This window comes from Aplidium turbinatum, chromosome 1 (genome assembly GCF_918807975.1).
Source record: "Aplidium turbinatum chromosome 1, kaAplTurb1.1, whole genome shotgun sequence".
NCBI lineage: Eukaryota > Metazoa > Chordata > Ascidiacea > Aplousobranchia > Polyclinidae > Aplidium > Aplidium turbinatum.
In genome coordinates this window covers 42,456,837-42,483,595 of record NC_137472.1, presented here as the reverse complement: position 1 = coordinate 42,483,595, position 26,759 = coordinate 42,456,837, and the positions used below count along the sequence as shown (strand labels likewise).

Sequence of the window (26,759 nt, the reverse complement as noted above, 5' to 3'; positions counted from 1 at the left end):
CCTAATAGAGTAAACAACGTAGAATAAGCATCGCGTGCATGGGAAGCATTTTTGCCTGTGGCTTTATCAAAACATAAATATTGACCAGTGCATTGAACAACTTTTAAGCATCGAGTAAGTGCATTTTCAATAATCGCTTAACTTGAAATTCTGTCAATTATTAAAGTTTGTCTGATTTCTGCTGATAACCAGTTCTATTGCAAAAAAAAATGATGCTAGACATATTGTATTGAAAGTGTGCAAGTAGAAATGCTCGAAGAAATGTCAAGCGCTGAAAAAGCATATGCACGTAGTTATCATAACTGTGACGTTTAAATAAAAAATACTGCAATAGTTTCTCAGATTCATGCTGTTATCCGAATAAACAGCTGGTAGTGGTAGTGGGTAGGAAAGTTTTAATTACATCTAAAACTGGTATTTAGATAGCCATAAGTTTTTGCTCACTTATAGTATTGTTTTTTAATTGTAATCTCTACATTAGCATTTTAGAGCTTGTGTAGTTGTAAATACTCGCAAGTTTCATAACTTTTTAGATTTGATTTGTTTCTTATTTGTTTTTGGTAAGAAAACCATGAAGTTATTTTTGATTGCGTTACTTCTGGCTCTCTTGTCGTCATCTCAGGTGAGATTTGCTTGCGTTGCAGAACGTTTAGAATATGTTGAGGTACCATTGCATGCTATTTTTCACAGATTTTTAACGCTTTGATCTGTCACTAATTTTCTCATAAAAATGGTTTAAGAAGACTTTTTGCTTAAACCGGCACAAGCCAACATCTATTTAAAGTTTCAGCCTATTTAGTTTTACTGCAGATAAAAATTAATATGACGCGTGTTTGCAGAGCAAGTCAGTACAATACGTCAATGTTGGAAGCAGAGGTGGAAAGTTGCTGAAATGCGGTGAGCATCTAGTAGGCCTATTTGATTTTTGCAAGAAAGAAGCAAGCTGTGCACGAAGACGCCTCTTAATTGCAAGTGTTTTGATACAAAAATAGTTCTAGTCAAAGCAACTTTGCATTTTTCGTCGTTAGGTAAAGGTGATTTCTTTATTTTCATAGAAGCAAAACCACGGTTTATTATCTGCATCAAAGACATGTTTCAAAAAATCTACACAGCTTAAAGTAAATTGATTAATGTAAAGTAGCAGAAAAATGCTAGATAGGCCTACTGTAGATTAGACTAAATCGATGTACAGAACTTCTTGTCTTTCTGGATTTTTGTATATTTTACTTTGTATGATGGAGTTTTAAATGAGCGAAATAATTTACAGCATATTAAAAACTTTATTACGGTTCACATCATAACACTATTGCATTTCATCAAAAATCTGAGCACAGATGCGCAAAATATTCGCTTTTTTGAAGTCCAATATCGTAGTTGGGCCATGACGATAATCAAATTAAAACCATGGCAGTAGCTTACAATTACGTACAGTAGCCTACATGTAAATACGACTTTGATTGCTTTTGCAGCACTAAATATCGGAGAAGGAGACGACCAAAACGCCCCTGAAGTTAGAGATATCTTCGAAATTAACAAAGGTTTGAAGCAATTTTTTCTCAGGTTTCATTTTAAACATTAGTTCAAACTAAAGTCTAAGGATGCTTGTAGCCACTGAATTGACCTGTCGATGGTGATCAGTGCATGTCAATGGATTTATTCAATTCAGTTTTTATATGTTCGTTGGACGTTGACTTTACATAAAACAAATCACTTTTAAAGCATATTTTTGTTTTTAATGGCAACAGAAAATGACTTCTAACAAATTTATTCATAATTTATAATGCCGGAGTTGGAACCAAATAACATTGTTTCTACTAACTGATTAAATTTCAGCAGAAATACTGGTAGTTTTAAGTTTTAACAAACAATTGTATTTTGTATAACTTGATAAAGGTAGGGTAAGCCTATGGTAAAAATGAATTTTTGCAACCTATTATATTGTCTCATATCTCTTAAAGCTAAAACATGTTGATCTTGTTACTCTGATCGTTCAGATAAAGACTACCTAGATGGTGACATCATAGCTCCAAAAACGAAAAATACACTGGTTAACTCAGCACGCTTGTGGGATAGTACTTCTATACCTGTCATGTATTCTTCCACTTTGAGCCTTGAGGTAATTATGTAAGGCGATAAATAGAGCCGAACGAGTTAAAGCCTGTTTTTTACTACTGTTTCAATTCTTAAAAATATAGTTTAGAAATACAAAACATGCCATTTGGTGCACAAAAATTCTCACTCGAGAAAGCAGCTTTGTTAGGATCTTACAGGAATAAAACTAAAGATCTGTAGATTTCATGCACTATAACTTGCCTACATTAAAGAAAACCACTTTTTGACCAAAAGTTTTTTAAAGAAAATGTTTGTGTTCGATTGTATTTGTTTTTATAACACTGCGTTGCTCCATGTTTATCTGTCTTCAATTATGTGTCTGCATAGCCGAGTGGTGAGATCACTTGTACGGCACTCCAAAGGGCGCCGGTTCGACACCGTTCAAGATCATGTGGCTTTGTCTACGGCAGTACACTTGAAGGTGGACACGACAATTAGCTTCCTAGCTTTGATCAAAATCTTCAACCACTGGGCGAAAGCCTGGATAGGATACAAAAAAGTGTTTCATATTTTTCTTAAAATAAAATTTGGAGCAAAACTGAACTTAGGTTAGAAGAGGATTAGGCCTGTCATTATTGTTTTCAAGAGGTTTATGCTCAAATGGAAACAAATTAGTTTTTTTACCAATTACTGCACGACAGGCTATAGGTTCCATTGAGTATGCCCGACAAGAATACGAGTTGAAGACATGTCTGTCGTTCATCGACAGAACCAACGAAAGAGATTACATCATCTACGATACTTTAGGAGGGTATGTTTTATAGCGTTTAGCTTATTTAATAAAAAAACAATTCAATTATGATTAGGTGATCTCTATCCATACAAAAACTAAACAAGAATGACAACTAATCGTGTTCAATAAACACGTAGTTCAACAAAGATTCGCATCTTATTTCATTACATGATTCAGCTGGCCAACACATCTCAACGTTCAGCTACACGTTTTAGATAAATGAATAATTTCTTCATTTCATATGAAAACTTCTGTTTTTAGGCAATGCACAACCACCTAACTTATGCAAAAAGATTGGTAAAGGCATGCTTACATTGGTTAGTGCATTTCTTTGCGGCTGATGGTAAGAAAATTCATCTTCACAATCACCACCTTTACAAATAACAAGCTATTTTTTCTTAAGATGTTACTCATCTGTGGGATCTGTTGGAGGAGAACAGACTATTTCCATTGGCAACGGATGCGAGAGGATTGGCACAGTAGAACATGAGATGATGCACGCGATCGGTATCTATCATGAACAATCAAGAACAGATAGAGATCATTACGTCACTATCGAATTGGACAATGTCGATTCGGGTGAGTGGTATAGCAACGTCTTGTCATGATATCATTAATGTTGGACTTCTACTCGAGGTGAAACTTAGGAGATTTATTTTCTGTTTTAAATTTATAAATTTAATTAGCAAAAGACACAAGGAACCGACCACAGCCGACTATAGTGCAGTTGACCTGCAACCTTAACAAAACTTAATGGACAGTTTCAGCTCTACGTGGTAGACTAGTTGAGATTGTAAAATATTACCTACTGTATGTCTAAATCATGAGAGAAAGCACGGAAGGTATTGAAGGTGTGAAATTGAAAAGACACTTGATCAAAGCGACAAGATTTCCTGATGATTATGATCCATAATCATCCATAATGCACAAATGGGGCGTATCGGCATCTGCGGCATGCGACTGTGGTGCAAAAGAGCAAACCGCAGACTACATACTCTACCACTGCCCAACTTTTACTTCATCAGGGGCAGTTGGTCTGCCCACCCTGCATGGCTGCACCGTCAAGTGGCTGCTCGAGAAATGCCCAGACATCTGACCCAAGTTAGCGTGGTCTAAAAACAATAACTTCTCATTCGAAAAAAGAACTATTTAAAGAAAAGCCGAAGTAGTTAAAGATAATACATCATCGTTAATATGTTTTTTCCTCGTATGGAGGGTTTTATACAACGAGGGTTGGATACAATTGTACTGCATTTTCATAACTTAATTTTGTCCATTTAGAGATGTTTGTTGTCCAAATGATTTTTGGTCTGCCTTTGTTGTTTTATCGTTTATCTTCCCTTCTATTAATGATCTTTGTGACAAGTTTTGCTTTATTGTGTGTCCGAAGTACTTCAATTTTATTCTTATGACTATTTTGTAAAAACAAGTTTTGCTTGAATTTGAATAGTGATCTTTTATTTCCATGCAATTTTTAACATTCGCCTGTGTGACCAGAGCTCGAAGGCATCGATCCGTTTCTCCATTTTTTTTTGTGACACTGTCCAAGTTTCAGAATTGTATGAAAGGGTTGACTGGAAATCAACTACAAACAAAACAGAAACGAAACAACAACACAAATTAGTGACAAGATCTAGACGCCGCTCAACCGAATTCGTGCTAATTTTTGGTATTTTTTTTTTTCAGGCAAGGAGCACAACTTCGATACATACTCTTATGCCGTAGTCGATGATCGCAGAGTGCCATACGACTATAACTCTGTCATGCATTATAGCGACACATCATTCTCGTAAGCAACTCATAATAAAAACAAATATGAAAAGCATTTATAACCCATTTGTTAGATAAAACTGTCGTGCAAGGAAATGAAGGCAATAGTGCTTGGTTTTTGTTTGGCCATATACTTCGCATGGGTTTATGATTTTTGTGGATATACAAAAACTAGTTATCCTATTATTAACTTTCACAGTAAAAAAATCTTGAACTTTTGAAAATTTTACTTTATCTTGAAATATCAAAAGGCTACATGACACCAAAACATTTATGTAGGCTTGCAGCTTAAAATCTATGTTGTTAATACAATTTTGGTCAAGAGGTGACTTTCTTTAACCATAGACAGATAAAATCAAGCAACCAAACGGCATTTAACATAATACATTTAAACTGAACATAAAAACGTGAACGTACTTTATGTTCAGTTTAAATGTACTATGTTAAATGCCGTGTGGTTGCTTGGTTTTATCTGTATTATGTTGTTAAGAAAACAAACTTCTACTGCAAATGAAGGTTTACTTGTAATTTGTTTCGAAACCCCAAAATTGCTGTTTTCAGTCTTATTTTTGATAGCGACTGGCGACCCATACCATAGTTTAGGAAGCCCTGGAGTATGATGCTTTGAGCCGAGTTTGTGCTTTATTTTTTTTAATCATTTCTCTGCAGCACCAACGGAGAACCTACAATCGTCACAATCGATCCCCAGTTTCAAGATGTGATTGGTCAGCGGAGATCATTCAGCCCGGGTGACGTAACAAAGATCAATCGAATGTACGGATGTGGTAAGTCGTTTGGAAACTTAACTTTTTTTTTGATTTGAAAGATTTTTTGCTTGGCAAAACTCTTGGGTTAACCTAGTATAAATCGTAAAGAATAAAAAGTTATTAGTAGCCAGGAGGTTATGCATTGCATGTTCTACAGTTTGATGCAATTGATCCTACACATTATAAAAATCTCTAAAATAAAGTCTAATTTGTATTTCATATATTTGAATGTGGTTTTGATAAACAATACGTGATTAATTTAAAATCTTTTATCAAAAAAGTATCTCTAGATTTGTCAAAACAGTTCTACCTTTTTAGCACAGCACTTAGCCTACATGATTACAATACGTAAAGTACAAGTAATTTATATTCGATAGTGATAGAGTTTTTGATTTTCATATATTTTTACTCGTTAGTTATATTTTAATCTAGGCGTGCTGGGAAAGTTTGAAAATTTATGAGCTTTTGTACACGAAAATGGCTTCTGAGCAATGATTTACGTTATAAATATTATTTTAAAGCTTACTGTATTGTAGGCCTACCTGGTTGTAAATCTCAAACTAGTTGAAACCACGTTAGTCGACTAGATCCAACTTGATGTCTCATGTTATAACTTATTTACGTCATATTTTGCGTAGCGGATCCCTTAAGAGTGACAAACAACTGCAATTTCGATGATGAGAGTGTGTGCGGGTATATACAAGACACGGTCGACTCAGCTGATTGGAGCATTCACACCCCGGATTCGAGTAACGATCCCCCCAGTTACCCTACTACAGATAGCTCTAGTGACGTTGTTGGAGCAGGTACATGCTGAAGTGACAAGACAATGGGGTGTAGTGTAATATAGCTGTAGTTCAATAGATGTAGTTATATGCAGAGCGTCAGCGAGCTCTCTTCGTAAAAAGGTCACCAATTTCTATTTATGCCTCGATATCTAAGGAGTACGTGTGAGAGAAAAACCCATCAGTCAAATGTCTGCAACTATTACATGGCTGATAATCAGGCTGGCAACATAACTTTTATGTAATTCAGTTTCAGTGGGACGCCTAACTATTGTAGTTAACTAGTTGGCGTATTTTCGGGTAGGTGAAAGTACGTGCTTACAGTAATAAAAATACTTTTCTCATTGCAATTTTTTCGCTGTTTCAAACCAATAGAACTGAACTTACAGCTCGTTATTTCTCTCATGGTTTTTAAAAGTTGTGAAAATGAATAGAGAAAATCGTATATGATTTTCATTTTTGTTACAGTCATATTTTGTAATTCTTTTGCTGTTTTTTTTTTCGATTTTCTGCAGGTAGTTACATGTTGTTCGGAGAAGGTGTCATCTCTGCAGCTACTGGAGCAATGTACTCAATGAGATACAAGTCGAGAGTGTCTCAACAGTGTTTGGAGTTTTCTTATCACATGAGCTTGGCTCCAAATAGCCTATCCAGTCTGAGGTGGATGATTAATGTCTTCAATTCTTTGATAGATTTAATGAAAAGAAACGTTCAAATTATGGCACAATAATACTTCTATACAAATCTTTCAAACATAAGTTTAGAAGTATGCAGATTGTGGAAAGTCCGTTTATATGCAATTGATAAGCAGAGTAGTTTACGTATCCAGGTAACAAAAAATGAAAGTAAGTAGGCTACCTTTTTAGATATAAAATTACGGAGCTGATGTACAAGTCTCCGACCTGGTTAAAATCAGGGATAGAGGAACCACCTGGGCCTCGTAGGCCTGGGCCCACCTACTTTATTTTTTGGGTGGGCCTAGCCAGGGATATCTAAAGAAGGGGATACGAAGGCTTTTATTACAGGTAGATAAGATTACAGGTAGATCTTTTTATTTTTATTATACGTCTGACAATAGAAGGGCTTTTGTTTATCGTAAATAATCTTTGTTTATCGTAAAATGACAATTGGCACCGATAGTAGTTTATTAAATCTTGTTATGATAACTTGCATTGCGCTATTAGAATCAGGCCTGGATATTTACAGCATGCTCATAGTTGCTTGTTAATTCAACTACCCATATACTTGCTTTACATCTAGCCTCCTGTAAAGGCTTTGTTATAAAAAACAGCTTACTGGTAACTTTTTGACTGTCTTTGTAAACAAGTATTCTTTAAATATACTCTAGGTAACATTTGCTAACTGTCTTCTGTAGCTCATTGTACCAGCTGCACTACAAAACTTTCTACGATTTTAAAAAGAACCACATGATTAAAGCACTACAAACTACCACCCTGGTAGTGTCATGAGAACAAGGCAATCGCTGCGAGCCTTCATATCCCCTTCTCTAGATATCCCTGGGCCTGGCCCACCCACTTTTGAAAGCCAAATTTCTTTGAAAAGATAGCGAAAACGGCAAATTAGAGAAGGAGTTTCTAAAAAAAAGCTCTTCACTCATTTGATGCACACTAATTTGATTACACAGGCCAACAAAGAAATTTTGGCTCAAAAGGTGAGAGTCATTTTAGAGTATTTCAGGGCCCCTGATTTCAAAAATGCACTTAGTTTTTTCGAATTTTTGAAACTACCAGGAATTGAATTTCGAACCAAGATTAGGCTACGTTCTTCCGTAACAAGGATAAAATTTTAAGCAGCTACTTTATTGAAGAACACAACTTTGTATTCTGTAATTATATAAATGGCCTTCGTACCTTGATTGGTGTTGCTCAGTAGCCTATAGTAGGCCTACCATAATGAAGAATTGCGTTTGTTCATCGATGGCTTTGTTTTGCTTATTCGTCTAGTTTGTTAAGCAAAACAATGTATGTATTTTGTTGTTTGTACTTAGTAGCTTAGTTAGTAAGTCTGATACTGTTGAAGTCAACAAATATATTAACACAAAGCACAAGTTAAATCAAATATAGTTATTACTATCTGAAGCCTTTACAAATTGTTTCACCTAACGGATCATCAGAAGGTCTTATTCAAATATATTCTATTTATAGCTGTATTCTATTTGTATTCTATAGAATACAGCTATAAATAGAATTATAGCTGTATTCTATAATATATTCTATTTGAATAAGACCTTCTGATGATCCGTTAGGTGAAACAATTTGTAAAGGCTTCAGATAGTAATAACTATATTTGATTTAATTCGCTCTGCTTTGTCTTTTTGCTTGGCATTGAGCACTTTTTGTAGTATTAATAGTTTTCATTGTTTCAAAGCACAAGTTATATATTCTACATCTTAATTGGATCCTCAGGCTTGCTTCACGTCGTATTTCGATTGTCACTAGGCCAGTAAACGTTAAATAGCTGTTTGTTTGGGTTGTAATCAAGTGATTGGTTTCAAATAGCGCTTATGCAACTCAGAAATGTGCCTGGGATTACTTCTAGTTTTGTCTATGTAATAAACGACACGACGTTAAATCTATAGGGGCTCAAAATTGCAAAAAAAATGTCTTTGCTGTAGGCTACCTCAAAAACTAGAACCAATTCGCAAAAAACAAGTGTATTTTCGGAATCAGGGGCCTCGAAATACCTTAAAATGGCTGTCACATGCCGTGCTTTTTAAAAAAAAAAAATTTTGTTGACCTGTGTTATCTTTGATAGCTCAATGACGAAATCTAATCTTCAAACTTTTCTGTTGAGCCCACTGTTGATGGGCAGCACATGTGGGTGTGGTTGCGTGTGATTGGTGGAATAATCTATATATCACTCTAATTGTGCTCTAAGGTTAAAACAATGATATCATTACATATTATGCAGTGCATGCACCTAGGCCTACTGTAAATTGCTGCAGATTATTTCTCCCAGGTTGGTATTATAACTGTGTGTGTATTTTGCCTTTTGATTTGTGTGTACATCGCCATATTTTGTACAGTGCTATAGAGAAATTTAACAATTTTGTAATTTGTTTGGGAAAATCGGGCCTAAAAACGGAAATTTTTCGCTGGTTGGCACAAAAGGCAATCATGAAAACACAATGTATAAACGATTGGAAGTATTAGGAATGCAACAATTTTATGGGGGGGGGGGGTCTGGGGGGAGAAGCCTCCCAGAAGTTTGATTGACTTTGACTGCTACGCCTTTGGGCCCACCTACTTTTAAAATGGTTCCTCCATCCCTGGTTAAAATGCCATAACGTCATAGACTGCAATCGAACAAAAATATAGGGCAAAGTTGCTGTTTTCTGTCTTGACTATAGCCTACAGTACTTTATCTTTGCTTTATTATTTTCTAACTCCGACCGAAACCCTCACTCTACCCTGAAAGTTGGGGTTCGAAAATATTGAATTTAAGGGGAGCTAGTAACAGCATAAACAGTTTTTGCTTGGTTGAATTATTATCTATGGTTGAATGTTGTTCAGTTTTGACACACTTCACCCTAAATGTGCTGGTCGATTCCAATTTTGACGCATAACATGTCATATCGCATTTATGACCATGGCGGAGACTTGTGCACCAGCTCCAAAATTACTCTGCTGTTGTGATTATGTTGTTTTTACGTTGTCATGCCATTAAAATTAATATGGTTTTCTTACTGAGTGGTGTCTAATATAGCTTAACGTTTTAAATTCGTTTTTGATGTTTTAGTGTCCACATTGCAACTATAGATCAAGTCACCGGAGACATATTAGACTTGGGCGAAGCAATTACGACGATCTCTGGTGATCATTTGTATGACTGGAACATAGAAAGGTTGACAATTAAAGCTCCTTCAATGTACAAACTGGCGTTTGTTGCTACAACAGGTAACACTGTAATTTGAACTCAGATTGAACTCAGGGCTGTTGAGAGGATATTTTGAGCCCGGTACCAATGAGATCTTTGGGCCCCAAATCAAGACGTTTATAAGAAAAACGCACTACGGTATATATTCAAAAAATACGATGTGGTTTATTCATGTTTTCGGGCCCTTGGAAAGGTTACGGTCCCCTAAAATAACCCCGGCCCGGGTCCAAAAGTACCTCTGAACCCCTTTATCAACGCTACTGGTTAAATCTACTAACTCGGAGTATTTCTGTCAAAAATGTAAAAAAAATGATATTAAAAATACTTATACTAATACTGCATGCATTCTTTGTTTGTACGGTATATTAAAGATGTCTACCCTATGAAATTGTATTATTTATTAATTTGATATCCGCCAAGTCGTTACAAGATCATGGGTTTGTTATGAAAAACAAAAATTACGTGTTTAGCAATACTTTTGCCACAAAAATTAAGATCTCTGGGAAAGTGCCCTTTTTTTTGTCGTATCCAGACTTACACCAGGTGGTTGAAGATTTAGATTAAGTGGACGGGAAGGCAAGGAAGCCAATCTTCGTGTCCACCTTCAGGCATGCCTTTAAGTGTTCTGCCAAAGACACAGCCGCATGCTCTTGAGCGATGTCGAAACGGCGCCCTTTCGATTGCCGTTTCAAGGCTCTCACCACTCAGCTGTGCCCTATTAGGCTATAATGCAATCTTTCGAACTTGGTGAAAATCACACCTAAACGAAGCTAATGCTTTCCAATTCATTATTCAGTTTTATGTTCGACTTAGCTAAAAGACCGCAGTGGTCGATGGCCCTAGCCAAAAAGATATTGTCTTTAAAATCAAAGAACATACTCTAGAATACAATTTTTCTTTGTCAAAACTTTTAATAGTTTTTATGTTATTTTAACGATAGGCCTACCTGGTATCTAATTAGTTTTTTGCAGATGGTTCTCCTGGTGACATAATCGGTCTCGATGACGTCAGCGTAACTGACAAGCCATGCGAGACGGGATATTTTGTCATCCACGAATACAGCGAACTGATGGAGATGCTCGAACCAGGCGAATCCATATATAGCCCGGTCATGTACACCGATGATGGATATGCCTTTCAAGTGAAGGTGGCCTACAACGTTTAATTTTTCAAGTTATTTCTTATAAAATGTTTGTGAAGTGTAACAAATATTATGAGACTAATAAGCAACGCGCTTACACTAAGTATTAAAAGTAGCGCAGTTGAAATTGCATAAATTCACAAGTTCACTTTAACCATTTGTGCATTGTAATAAACTTTTTGGAAGCACACTTGCAAATACACTTCTGCTGCAACCGTTAAGAAGAGTGAACGCATGAATACATTCATTAATCTACACCTCGTTTCAGGTTTATCCTAAAGGATCATCGAGCTCAAGCGAAGGCTACATGGCCATGTTCTATTACGTGGCTAAAGGTGAAAATGACGATCAGCTTCAGTGGCCATTCAGCGACCGATTCATTCGTTTGACTGTTGTGGATCAAAACAAAGATGCGAACCTTCGGATGAGCCAATCCAATAACTTCATGAGCAGTGCGACGTCTTCTGCGTGGCAGAAGCCGACTTCGGTATGCATGCATTGGAGGTTATTTAAAATCATGTTCACTTAGGAAATTTGATTGTTAAATTTTAGAACCTACTCTTGATAAATGCTACTTTTTTAATTTGTTGAACTTTGAAAAACGTTACCCCAAATGCCGTACACTGCATATTGCATTCAAACAAAGCTGATTTAAACACTTAAATTTGACTAAAATGACACTTAGGCCTACGCCTACTTTGCAAGTGATTTTGAACATTGTCAGGGCCGTGTGAGCACCATTTTTCCTTCCTCTCCACAAAATCCACTAGTGGGCCTTTATGTTTAGTCATATCTCTATATGAAATAGGACAAGAAAGCGTTAGGTTATGGCCGCAAACTCTTTCAATGTAGGGCAACATTTTACATTCATTATTTTAACTGAAAGTGAACAACTTTCTAGAAAAAAATAATAGACCTGAACAGTGAACATACCGACAATACAGTAGCAGATCAAGAAAAAAGTTGGGAAATGGCTTGAGTTTTAACAAAGCAAAGTATATAAGATAAATGGACAATGCACATCTTAATGTCCGAAAAAGTAAAGCTGGATTGGAGGGGGGAAGTGGAAGGCTTGCCCTCCGAAATTTTTTTACACGTGTAGTAGTTTTGGTTTAAAATTTTTGACAAAAATAGTCGTATTGCTTTGATCGCATTTGCTTTGGTGGAATGCATCAGTAACCAACACCAATTGGCTCGGCTGCAGGCTTTCAAGTTAGCTTAAAAACATTCACTTAGCAGAATAAAAGATTTACAGAACTAAGTTGAAAGTTGAGATTTTAAACTCCCTAATTGAAAATAATTTAATTTTCTACAAGCCTCTTTTGCGTCCAGCGTTTGGTTTTTAACAACTCTAGACCTAAAACGCCAGCTATACAATTTTTGTTTTTGTTTTGCTATACCAATGCTTATATTTGGGATATCTGATGTGTCAACAAGATGAGCATTTTTTAAATTTTTAATATCAGATACTATGACCAGCTGTTAGCATAGAGAGATGTATGGATGAATAAACTTGGTTTGACAATTACAAAGCTTCGTAAAATGTGACTATTTCTGTTCCCATATGATGAACTTGATACAATAAGCAAGTCCATACAAAAACAACATATCAAAAGTGGACACCTGCTTGTTGCAGCATTGATTGTGTTGTTTGTACTTTTCATATTAGACTATCACACAAACTACTTCAAAGCTGAAAAACATTATAAGCTACTTATAAGTCTGTGCTAGAAAATACAAAAACTGTGTACTATCAAGAGGTAAACAAATAGACAAACTGATTTTGTGATATCACGCCCTATCTGGGTTAAACATTTTCAGCTTACATTATTTGTTTTTGTCTTAGGAACGAAACAGCGGATACGGTTACTCTAGCTTCATGACTATCAGCGATATCATGGACACCAGAGATTTTGTGAAACACGATTCGTTGGTGATTTCTGTAGAAGTTAAAGGTAACATTAAGAATGGCGACAAAATAAATTAAACCATTTCAATGTTAAACTTTTGCAGCAATTGTAAAAAAACTAACTTACATTTTACTTTTCTAGATATGACGCCGTGGGCAGATGCATCTAATTCAAAGCAGAAGCAAACTGACCTGATGACAAAGCCGTTGAATGACAACAAAGCGCTGCTTTTTAATATTTCTGAAGATGACCCTGTAGAGAACAATGATTCGCTGACGACCACAGCAGCCGTTATGATTGTGGCAATTGCGTCAGCGTCAGTTTTCTTGCTCATGTTCATTGCCATCTACTTCGTCATGAACAAGCATAGCAAAGAACTCCACAAAGCAATGCTGGTAGGATCATTTTGCTTTTTGCATAAACTTTAGATTAACGAAATCAAGTTCGGGTTCAACAAGACAAACTCTCTACCGAAGCTCTAACTTTAGATTAATAACTGCCATTGGAATACCCGCGCAAAAATGACACACGGTTGTTTTTGGTATTTCTTCTTGGAGAAATACGTATATTAAAATTTCATATCTAATTCATCAACGGTTCGTGTCTTAAATAACAAACTGTATTCTTTTACAGAGGGGAAGAGCTCTTTAAAGAAGACTGAACTCCGATGGCAATATCATCATGTCATGTCAATGCCTTTATCATAATAATTGACATTCTAATTTCTGCATTAAGCTGAAAATGTGACAACCTACTGTTAAATAAAAGCTTTGTTAATACACTTTCCGTATACATCCTAAAGAAGCATGTGTAATTGTGTAAGCTAAATGTAAAACTGAATCGCAGGAAAAGCAATACGTATTACAGTAAAACCAGGATCACACTCTGGAAAAAGCATTTTAGTGACACCTAGCGGATGTGGTGGTTAGTTCGAAACTACAGCAATCAACAGACTTAGCATATAGGCACTTGTAGGGCCTAGAGCTAGTTAAGTTATGTTTTTCAATTGTATAGTAGGCCACTTTGAGTGCGTACGTCTTACGGTGTTTTTTGAGTGCCTGTTTTCGGCGTTTTATCTCAGGTAATTTCGTGAGTTCAAGAGTTGCATAGTCTCAGTTGTCAAAGCTATTTCTAAAAGATTCTGAACATTTTAATTCCCGAAAATGCTCTTTGCTTACGATTATTATTACTATATGTTTTGAACTCTAATAGTCATAGACATGAGAAAATAACATTGTCTGACACAAAACCAGCAGTAAAAACATAGCTCACCTAGCCGAATCACCTTTCGTTCCTGTTATTTTAAATGTCGTGTAGTTATATACCTCTCAGTTAGCCTATAGCCTCACATAAGTAATACTACTAGATCATTGAGAAGTGTGTTGAAAGTCGTCGCCGGTTGAATGCTCTGGAGATGTTTCGCAATTTTCCGCAAACGCAACTGCGTTTCATTAACACACATTTCGGCCGTCGACACCAGCTAGGGTGATCTCTAAAAATGTCTTCACCTAATTTTGAAGCAGTTTGTTGCCAATCTCATAAAACCTCTAAAAAAAGAAAGAAAACTGACTCCACGTTTTGAGGTAGGTCTTGTTACTCGTGTTAGGTTTTCAAAATCTGGAAATCTCCCCAACTTTAAATTTTTTCCCCAGTACCTACAACACACATTTCACCAAATTGAAGACGACTTGAACAATCTGATAACACTGATGAGAAGCAAATAGTGGTTTTCAACCTTTTTAGGCTTACGGCACCCTAAAAAAGAGCACAATATTTTGTGGCACCCTATGGCAAACCAACGATCTTTCACATGGAATCCAGCAGGTTATTGCAACAAACCTTAACTGTTTCATACCAAAGATTTTTAAAAGTGGCGTTCATATAGCTTTTCTGTTGGACTTTCAGCTTTAATGCAGTGTACAAAAAAATTAGGCAAGTTTCCTTGTTATGCCCTTGAGAAAGGCAATAAAAATAACACCTTCAAAAATCAACACAATAATAGCAGGCTAACACGTCAACATTGTCCGCCCCGTAAATCTCAAGACCACGCAGCGCTGCTTCAGCTCTCGGGGTGCGCGTTGAGCAACGAATTTCAGGACTGCTCTTCATTCAACGGCACCTATAGTAGATGGAATAATTCGCAGGCAACAACACTTCTATAACAAAAGGAAACTTCACTCTGTCACTTTCGATGACCGGTGACAGTGGTTTAAAGCCTGCAGGCTACAAGCAGAGATGGACATGATCTTGATCTTCCAGATCACTTTTTGTGTGATCTTGATCTTGAAGAACAATAAGATTAAGATCACCTTAATTAAACTTTACTCACTAGATAGAGACATGTTTTAGAACACGTACTGTACAAAGTATTTCATGGCAATTATTAATATTAAGCCACTGTTAATATGACATGTGTCCAAGAAAATCGATTTGAAGTTTCAATCTAACTTGGTCAGTGTTGCAATTTCAAAATTGAAAAAAGTTTTTTGTATTGCTCAGTTCAGTTCAGTTTGTTTTTACTTTTGACCATCACAACGAAAAGCAATATATGCCAAACATAGCAGAGGTCACTTTAGTGCATATTCTGCTAATGCAGTGGTTCTCAATCTTTTTTCTTTCGTGGCCCATTTTTGTTTGCACAAAAGTTCTGTGGCCCATTCAATTTTTAAGTAAGAAAAAAAAATACAAAAAAGGTTTATAAACAAAAAGCAGCAGAACATCGCCTTTAGAAAGTTGCAGGAATCCCCTTGTTGAATCCAGGCGCTGACGCTTCACATTATCTTCTTTTCGTTTAAAAAAATCACATCTTTATCCTTGTAATTTGGATGAACTTTTTCCAGGTGAAGTTTCAGTTTCAGTTTTGATGGCCTCAATGAATGATGACTAACTGATGTACATGCTGAATGTAATTTTCATCAATCTTAAAGCTTCATGTATTGTCAATTCCTCCCCAAAATAATTCACAAAATAAAATGCTGCACGTACTAAAAAGCGGATCTGCAGCAGTTCAACAAGGCGACCGCTTATAAAGATAGCTTAATTGTAACCACAAACTAGTCTATTACATCACAAAGTGTTGTAAAAACTGAGTTAATGTAAAACTGAATGTTGCAATAATTAGAACAATGATTGCCACTTTGTAGCTAAAAACAGCAGCATCATTCATTGTAACTGAACAAACACACCAGTGTAAAATTGACTGTAGTGACAAAAATGAAACAAAATGTTTCAATAAATCTTTCAATTTTATATATATGTCTGTGGCCCACCTTAAAATGCTTCTATGGCCCACCAGTGAGCCATGGCCCACCAGTGAGCCATGGCCCACTGGTTAAGAACCACTGTGCTAATGTATTCAAAGCAGATGGTGGGCTTTCTTGTGACGTATAAAAGCAAAGTATTTGGGACCCAAGAGACAAGCTTAGCTTGCGATGATAAAGCTCCCGCATGGCAGCAGCAACGTCCTATCTTTTCGTGTGACGTGATATTATTACCACTTTGTGGGAGTTGTGACATCACTGCAGTCAGAGCTATCACACTTCCTTTAGTTATAGTCTTCTTATTTTGCAATTTAAAACTGTTGGTACTTTGCTTGTATTGGTCCAACTCCAGCAGTGGAAGCTAAGCTATATAATTGAAGTTTTATTTTGAATTGAACTATAAATTAAACATGTACGATGAAATAGTAAAGTTACATCTAGCGGTAAATCAATAATACATATAGCGGCATAATGACATAGGCTACAGCGATTTTTTTCTTGTTTTATTCATTGTTTGTTCGTTGGCTCCACAGAGATCAAAACTGTAAATCTTAGTCTCAGTTATATTCTTCAACGTTATTTTTACGTTGTAACAACAATGTAAAACATGAAAATTGTTAAAGAATAAACCAAATTGTAAAAATATCCACAGCATGGTTGCTAATTGCCCTGGCGCCTGCTGGTTTTGTTGGCTCTTTCTTTGTTTCCACAAAGATAAGAGTTAAACTGACTGGTAAAGCGGTGGTCGAATAAATTTGTGGCAGAATACGGTGCGATACTGATGAGCCCAGCCTCATGGGCGAAACACGTGTCTATCGCTGTCAATTCTTGCTACAAATCGGCTGCCGAGAAACGTTCAGTCTTGATGTTGTAAAATTGTAAACTGCAGATGGTGTTTCAAATATCGCTTGAAGAAGCCATGTTAAACTACTGTGAAGACAGAGTTTATAGCGACTATAAATCTGAAACAGTGTTCTTGCGTACCGGCACCGAAAGAACTCCAGAGTAATAATTGAATTATTCATGAGCTGTGCAATTGTGGTACAACCGATATGCAGAATCAATAAAGCAATATCTTACGTGCATTTGACAAATACAAAGGAATAATTTTAATGTAATTTTTTGGATCAATATTTCTTGAAGTATCTTTAACTACAAATTATATCAACATTTTGTGTCGCTGCTATTATTTTATTGTTACTTAGCAAGCTTTAGGAGAAAAACGTAAGGTCAGTGTCTCAATAAAAGGTTTAGTTAAGGAAATTAAATTTAATGTAGCCTAATGATTCAGACAGAGTATTAATCTAGTTATGAAACCAAAATAAAATAACTTTTTTGTCGGAGCAAATATACTTAACAACAGAAGATAAAGTGTATTCTAAAAAGTTGTCGCAAAAAGAGGCTTTGAAACATCAGAACAGCTTAGAAAAACTTTTTTACATCACTTATCAAACGATATTGCACAGGCTAATATGACGAAATCAATTCATTTAGGAAAAGAACTTCTGCACTAGAAGATATTTTGAATATTGTTTTATGGAATTTTAGAATTTACTCAAAACTACAAATTGTGATAAGTAGTACTTGAAGTCAGATCTTGGTTTGTAACAATGATTTCTTTATATTTAGGCCTACTTTGACAAAACATTTTTGAAAAGAAGGAAAAATTGCAGGCAAGCATGTACAAGCTGTAGCCTATACCTTGCAAAAACATCTTTTGCCTATTGATTTTACTGATACTTTTCAGGTTCATTAGTAAATGATTCTTTCTAGAGGTGTCTTGATTTGGGTGCCCGGAGAGCTCAAGTTATCGGACCCAAATTTTTACCAGAACGGTTTTGCAGGAAACTTTAAAACTTACAAACACAGGGCTGCCAGCCGTAACTTCTCTAGCAGGCCAGAGATAAAAGAATTATCAAAAAATTTAATTATTAATCAGCTGAACTGCGCAGTTGTATGTGAATAACACAGACTACCATAAACCTGTAAAGTTGCATAAGTTTACCACTTCAAATTGTGAGCTCACAAGATGCGTATGGTGTGATTAGTGCCGTGTGAGCAGTATATCATCCAGCTTCTCTTTAAAATTGACTCGTGGACTGTTTTCGGCAACAACAACTAAAATGTTGATGGTGTTTTTCAAACATGGGGTTGTCGAAAAATGGGGCTCGGAATCATTAGGTTAAGGCCACAAACTTGTTGAAAATAAAAAATCAGATGTATGATTTTAGCAAATAAACTTTCTTATTCTCTAGGAAACTTTCGAATAATGTAATAACTCACATTAGTGTCTCCTAATTATAAGCTAATTGGGTTTGGCCCTCGTACTTCTATCTGATCTGCGTTCACTTACATTATGCTTTAGACAAGGGTTGTGAAGTCAGATGAAAAAAAAAAGATTTTAACTTTAACTTAACATTGACTTCATGCAAATCCGCATGGGGTGATCGACTAAAAACGTTTAAAATCCTACTCCTGCTATAAACATGCCAAAATCATTGGGACTCCGCTGGCATACTTCATACTGTTTACTGCAAGTCCTCGATGGAACAATACTAAATGATATTAAAGACTGGAATACACATCTTTGTACTGTGGCAAGTTTTAATAAATTAATAGTAATATGTTTCAATGGGGTCTTGCCAAATCGTTATCCTGTTTATGTGGATTAGCTTCCCAAACCGCACAACACATCGTTTGTCAATACCCCATTTACGAATCTCGAAATGGAAACGCCAATCTCACTGCCCTTGATGATAACACAGTGCAATGGCTGCAGTGCGTAGATGGTGTCACGTGACCGCAATCACTTCATAATCAAGTAAAAGAAGAAAGACTGGAAAAGATTTCACCACAAAACTGCAATCGAAAAATTTCATATCAAAACTTGAAAATTTATTGTCTCCAACCCTTTGATGAGATCAACGAACTTGATGATGATGATAGGTTGTCACTTGTCAGCAACACTGCACCTTCCTGAAGAATGTAGTAAATAATGCATATCTTTAGCCATTTTCTAAAGCAAAAAAAATTAAAAAATGGATTGTTTTTGAAGAAAAGTCGATGGTAGAAATTACGAAGAGCAACTTCCATAAAAGTATGACTTTGCATTTTTAAAAGAAATTTGGTTATTTTTAAATTTCAGTAATTAATGTTCTTGTCTGCATGTAAAAAAAATTAAAAAACCGTCTGTTGAATCTTTTTTTGGAGCCCTTTATCAACTTACACTCTTTTAGATTTTATATTGTCAGTAAGTTTATGCATGTTCAGCAAACAAACGTTTCGAAAACTATACTGTCTTCATCTTCAGTGGTATAAATGTATAATATGTATAAATGTATAATATGTATAATATTTTGGGCTCTTTATTTTTTGATTAGATTAACCAGGCGTTCCGACGATTTTGCTCCTAAATTTATGCATTTTTTATGAAAAAAATGTGAGCATGTTGCCTGTTACTATGTCGATGAAGTGGCCTATAGACTTAAATGCATTAATGTTATAATAATATAGCATTCGTGCAAAATCACTGGGCTCTCTAAAATGACTGTACCCTCACCATTTCTAGATGATGCAAGACAAAAAGTTGCCAAATTTGCATTTTGGTCAGATAAAACAGAAAAAATTACCAATATTTTAATAGCCCACATTGGGCATGAAAACTAAGCCTTGATTTTGGCTAGATTAGGCACCGGTAGACTATCTGTTAAAAATTGCTTCGAAAGAAAAAAAATTCTGCGTTAATTATCCAAATAGCCTGAATGTATGTTCGGATGCATGTTAATGTTAAGTTAAAAGCACATAAACTGCCTCAAGGGGCCCTCTTAAAGAGGGTCCCCAAGTAACTGATTCTTGTGCTCTGTTTAAGTCCATCGCTATTTCGAAGTTCACAAACCTAGATATAATGATAAAACGATATGCTTGTCGAACTTTTTTGATATTATTTACACGTTAAGGCTCAATAAATAATGAACAGTTGAATGGTCTAGATTTTGCCCTTTTGATATAAACAAATCAGTAGACATGTCAAGTGTCGTTATACATTTTCTTGTTCTCTGGGCAGCTTGAGAAATGGATTTTGTACTTTCCAATCCTTTTGCAATTACGTGATGACGTTTCCACTTTACTTTCTGCATAAATTATTCAACAGAATATGACGTCATAAGAAAGTTTCTCTAGCGTGTCAACCGTGACGGACATTATCAAAACCTGAAACATCCCAAACGAACAATAAGCAAGTAGCAAGTCATGAACATTTCACATTCATTAAACTTTAATTGCCTCATGTACAAAAGTGTTAAAAAGGTAGTGTAGATTTTTGAAATGTTTATTGATTAAAGGCACATCATCGAACGGAAAAGGCCGTGAGAGGAAAGTTTACTAAATGCAACCAAGCGAGAAAAATGTCTTTGGGATTGTTTACAAGCGTTCAGTTCAGTTAGAGTTTTTTACTATCAGATCGATAACAATACTTACCACAACGTAGCAAGGAACCAGAAAAAGCTGGAAGCAAGACCATACATATAAGACGTGCTTGGAACAGAAATAAAATACTGAGTAAAAAAATTTAACACGGATAGGCATTTAGTAATGTTTGAAAGTAAAAAATAATATAAGTTATGTAAAGAAAAGTCTATTGATTCATATCATTTTATTTTTCTATACGTTCAGTAATATTATTTATCAAAAATATAAAATAGTGAATTGCTATATTGGTTGAAAATAATGCGTGACAGTATAACTTTAACAATAGCGCAAGTATGCAGGAAAGTGTCGGTAGGCACTTTAACATAGGACAGTTTTCCGTACGAACAAGCTACCACCATTGCGTCGCGGCGCATTGGTTAAGAAAGGTAGGACAATTTTCCTTATAAACTCAATTGATTACAGTCATTAAGATCTTTCTTGCACTCAGTTCAGTTGCAGAAGAAAAAAAATCATTAGCAGAGGGTGGGAATCAAACTCACGCTAACGAAATGACTATTTCCTTGCACTAGCCTTAACCCATGAGGCCACGCTGCTTGTGGCGATGCATTCACTTAATTTTCTTTGTATTAAATATCTTTCGAGTAGATCGGTCATAATATCACGTGTTGAGTCGCATGACTGAAATCAGCTGATTCGCAAGGAAAACTGTCCTATGTCAAAGTGCCTACCGAAAGTGTCACGAGAGAAGGTTTAATTTCATAATTCATATTAGACGAGTCAATATAAGGTTGAACCCCAAAAAAATTGATACAAAAGGTTTTTCAACGGATTCGTTTACCTATGGGCCTACTAAATAGCATACTAAAAGTCTACCAAAATCGGACCTCCAGAAAAGGGTCATTTTTAAGATGGCGTCCAAGATGGCCGCCGGGATGTTATATTGCCTATATCTCAATTGCTATTCAAGCTAGAAAAGCGGTTTAGGTGTCTATCCCTAGGTTTTTGTGGTTAATGAATCGAATTAAATAGGTTAAATTACGATAGGCTGATTATCTGCTGAGATACGTATGATTGTATAATATAATATACGACCTGGGGGAGCCCGGGGACATTTCGGACGCAGCGATAGGCGAACATCAGACAGAGCAGAGCACGATATTAGCAAATTCACTTGAGGCTTGAGATAAATCGCAAACAAAATCATCTTGACTTCCATTATGTAACACGAGCTTGAGAAAAGTGGTTTTCCAACATTTCAGTTTCTATACTTTTGGCAGCTTGATAAGCCGAATAGTGGTAAAATTTTCAGAGACAACTCCTCACTTTTTATCTGAATAAATTCCATATGTATTGGTGAAAAATGGTTTCCAGTGCAATTTAAAATAAAACATTTTTTCGAAAACAAAATACTCGAAAATCCGTCCGTAGTATCCCCAATCTCCCCTAATAAGATGGAATTTTCATAACAGCATATTACATGCGGCATAACAGGTACTATCAATACAGGCATCTAAGAAAAACTGCAACCAACAGGAGGCTCATACTTGGCCTCCTACAATAGATGAATACAGGGGATTAATCTGTTTTAAAGAATGGCGTACCATTAAAGTCTGGACACAGACACATTCAGAAAATCATCGGAATTACAACAGTAGGCTACAAAGGTAAATCGTAAACCAGGGTGATTAGCCCGTTTGTTGTCTTATTGCCTACGGCTGTCTCTATTCATCATCTTCCGACTCGTCTAGAAGAAACTTGTTATGTGGATTGTCACATTCTTGCAGTTGGCATGGTCCACATGCAGCGGTACATGGTAGTCCGTATCCTCTACAGGAGCAGCGGAGTATCTTACAGGCAGTGGAGCAGTTGCAATGAATGACCTTCAAGAGACTGTCTGGAGCAGCCTTCATTTTTGACATAAGTGGGATGAGCCGATTCTTTTGCGGATTCCACCCCCAATTCATGACATCCAAACTCTCTGCTTTTCCCATCCAGACCATTATCTGGTACCGTAGTAAACTCGACGACAGTGAAGTTGGGTAGCAGATTCCGTTGGTGGCAGACGCTCGGGCGTTACAAATGATGAAGCAGAGACAACTTTCTTGCTGAAGGTGTTGTATCGCATTGTCGCAAGGGAATCTGTGCTCTGGCCATCAAAGAAGACAGCCATTACTTGGCACCCAAGGTCATCGATTATCTCTGTGGTCTTGTTTGGGGCAGTGAATGCTTTAGCACAAGACCGAAGAACAGGATCTCTTTGTACAAGTTTCCGAAAAACAGTCTTCTTGCCAACACCGAATATCCGAGACGTAGTGTCGTCGTCGTCGTGTGAGCGTCTGGGGCCGAGGGTCTATCCTTTTACCACCCCAGATTCACGATGTTCCCGGACTACACTGGAAAGCTACTAGAGGGCAGCCAGTCTTTGGTTTCATCATTGGTCACAACCAGTCATGGCATGGATAAATATCAACTCAGAACACATGTCATGTCCAAAGATTTTTTTCAAACGGTTGATGTTGTATACTTTGGTACTGCCATGAGCTTTGGACTTGTCTGACCTGAAATAAAGGCCCTTAATTCTTCTTGTGCATAGTAAACAATTAACACAAGGAGATCGGTATCTTCTCCAATCAGCGTTGTTGTCTGGAGAAGAGATGTCTCCAGTGCGGCCACAATTTCTACATCAGCATCCCCAGATGCATTTACCACGGTGCAATTTTGTTTCCGAAGTTTATGCTGATTTCACCATCCATATTGCCGGATGGTGAAATCAGCTTATGACCGTGCTATTTCACCATAGCTTTGTCCACGCTGCCATGGTATGCGGTGAAGGAGTGAACCGCCATCAAGTACGTGGCACTCCGTTTTTGGCACAGAATGTAGGATTGCATTACTTGCTTGATCACAGATCGCGTGTGCTAACTGTGGCTTATCAGCTTTTCGGAATACATGTCTCGATTCAAAGAGAGCAGGAGGAAAAAGACTAAGCTCGTAACACATAACTTCCTCCAGTGATAGATGTCCAGCTTGGGAGACCACTATGAAGCGTTGAAAAAGAAGTGCAGTATCAATGGTTCGATCAGTAGCGACCTTGATAGCAGATTTTTTCCCAAGGGTCCTGGCTTTATCCTTTCTACTGAATGAGTATGCGAATACAGGTTGTCCTGTCATTTTTTGTAAGATTTTTTGTCCAACAGTCTCATATTCGTGCACGTTCACACTATCATCGGCTACAACACTAGTGACAACGTTCCTTAACGAAGCATCTTGCAAGAAAGGTGAACATACGACAAGTTTTGAACTGATCTTCTCCAGGTCAGCAGCGTCTCTTTTCATCCTTGCCTTTGTTGAATCCTTGTGCTGTTCAGATGTCGTGAATGACAAGTTTGTAAACTCCTGCATAGCGATGTTGTATTCTGATGTTATGGACCTGGACATGGTCCAAAGGGCTCTCTGCTTTTCATCCATTCCATTTCCGTGCGTCATGACCCCCAGTGGTTTTCAACGACCTCATCAATGTCGTCTCGATGACGAGATCTGAGCTGAGGCCTGCCCAGAACTGGCTGCTGCGACGGATAACATGAAACAAGATCCAAACAAAAAGCCCCAGCTTTTAAAAACACCGAAAATACCGCTTGATTGTGTACAAAAAAGGCCAAACTAGCCAAAGTCGGCGGGAAAATAGCACGCCTGGCAAAACTCTTGCAGCTAGCATGTTGCTCCAGAATGGTCAAAATAAAACTATGCAGCAAATATCGCGTCTATGGCGTGAAAAAATGTTGCTTTTTTTCATAACTAACTTTCTTAACACTATTAGCGTTTTAGCACTTAAAATATCCTAAAAATAGCAAAATGAAAGCCTATAAATTATGGTCCAAAAACTCCAGACTCAAAAATAAAACCACAGAAGTGCATTAAAAAAACAAGCTCCGGCAGTCCTGAGTGACTTTGCCTGAATAAATCTTTTTGACTTGAACAAAGATAACTTTGCTTGCATTGTGATGCGACTATGCACGCATTCATGTGATTATGATGTCACAAACACAAGAACAATAACAACTTGAATACCACCATCCACCCAATAGGCAAAATTATTTAGAAATATGCCGTACATTTCCTTGAAAATGACCCCTTTCTGGGGATCCGATTTTGGTAGACTTTTAGTATGTTATTTAGTATGCCCATTGGTAACAGAATCCGTTGAAAAACCTTTTGTATCAATTTTTTTGGGGTTAGGTGCCTTTTTTCCGCATATTGACTCGTCTATATCGCTGCTTGCGTTTTTGGCTACTGCTTTTGTACATATTGCATAAATGAAAGTACATAGCCTATTTACGATATGTAGTTAGTCAAAAGCAGCGACAGTTTCTGTGAATACTTGTACCATTATTAGCATCGCGTTTCGAGCTCAGAAACACACGACAGACAAGTCACGAAAATCAATGTTGGACGAACTTTTTTTTTAATTCATAATAATTAAATTTTCTGTAAACTTTTTCTACCCAGTATTTTCTGTCTTTTAGATTTTCCCGTTACATGTGCGAATATTGCGTAAATACTTTTATAGCAGGGTAGCCTGCTGCTGGTTGTAGTCTGCCATCTTTCAAACTTAAAATATATGGTATCAATCATACCACAGCAAAACGCAACAAAATAGTAGCCGTGCCTGCAATTTGTCGATCTAAGGAAGGCATTAGCCTAATTATGAAACGTTTGCGAGAAAACCAGAATGTCAGTGAACCAACCTAAGTTTTTGTGGTGAATTAATTAAAAATCTAAAACTTGGAAACCCGAAATTGTGAAGCAGGTGAGGTTGGACTTTGCGTTTATTTATCGTCATTGGATAATGGATATACGTAGTCGTCTTTCTGCTGGCAGAGAGTTGACAGCTAACTACAGATAACGTCCTTTCTGCCTTCCAGTCAGCAAAAGTTGCCTTTTTGACATTGTTTCAGCGTCTCTAGACTTTGAAACATTGTAAATACGCTAGCTAGGTACCATGTTTGAAAGAGTGCCTGTTCGACCAACATTTCGACACCCATATCTACAGCACGCGGCTATGTTTTGAAAAAGCACTTGACGACATGCTTTAAGACGAGTATAGATTGGCTTGCTCGCCTTTTCGTCCGCTTAATCCAAAGTTTACCCACCACCACGAGTTGGTCATGCCTGTGTTTGTAGTTTTGGTTTTACAGGAACAATAGTGGAAAATAGTTTACATTGTGAGGGTCCAATACATGCACACTGAGATGTCAGTTTGATTTTAAATCTTCATTTGCCACTGACTAACTTGATAAACTTGTACAACAGCCAATATTATGACGAATTCGGGTATTGATTGCGTTTTGTTGCCCTGCACATTCTTTCTAACGGATTGCAGACGATTTCTTGGTCATAACATCACAAAACCACGTCTTCTTAACATTTGCTTGAAGACAAAATATAATAAAATAATGAGAATTGTTTGCACAGTGAGTCGGTGACAGTCAATTGCATTATCAAGTAGCGTTCACATGTTTTCCGATTGATACGTTTCGCGCTCATGCTTTTTTTCTGTTTTTTTCTTCTAAATTAGATTATATTACGTGCGTTGCTACATTATGCTACAAATTGCCAACTGCTTCGTGTTTTTGTTCATGCTGAGCTACAGTTGGAGTATTGCAAGTAGGACAAGTTTTTCCAATAAAGTTGAGTTCTTCAAAATTAAGACAGAAAGTGAATCTTTTTTTGCACTGGTGAAAAACCTGACAGTTAACAAGTTGTTTGGTTGTTCATAAGTTAATGGTTTAGCTCACGATTTTGTAGCAGAAGTGAATAGAAGCATTGATAAGGATAGTTTTGATTAGCATTTTTTAATATCAATGTTTTCGTTTTCAATTTAGTGTTCGTGTTAAGTAAGAACACAAGAAACTGTTTAGTCAGTCTTTTTGACTTAACAAAGGCATGTTTTTTTAAT

General features: G+C 36.6%; 2 protein-coding genes across 2 annotated transcripts; one reads left to right on the top strand and one right to left on the bottom strand.

Moving 5' to 3' along the window:
• Positions 1–490: 490 nt before the first annotated feature.
• On the top strand, positions 491–13,906 carry LOC145774328 (meprin A subunit alpha-like). The gene is made up of 16 exons (XM_082585553.1): positions 491–622; positions 840–897; positions 1,470–1,538; positions 1,995–2,116; positions 2,754–2,863; positions 3,249–3,424; positions 4,532–4,634; positions 5,285–5,400; positions 6,021–6,188; positions 6,683–6,827; positions 9,927–10,084; positions 11,036–11,211; positions 11,474–11,692; positions 13,052–13,160; positions 13,257–13,510; positions 13,749–13,906. The coding sequence occupies exons 1-16, from the start codon at positions 572–574 to the stop codon at positions 13,764–13,766; spliced, it is 2,052 nt and encodes a 683-aa protein (XP_082441679.1). The 5' UTR covers positions 491–571; the 3' UTR covers positions 13,767–13,906.
• Positions 13,907–23,578: 9,672 nt separating this feature from the next.
• Positions 23,579–24,289, bottom strand: LOC145765978 (uncharacterized). The gene has a single exon (XM_082577633.1). The coding sequence runs from the start codon at positions 24,287–24,289 to the stop codon at positions 23,579–23,581; it is 711 nt and encodes a 236-aa protein (XP_082433759.1).
• Positions 24,290–26,759: the final 2,470 nt, after the last annotated feature.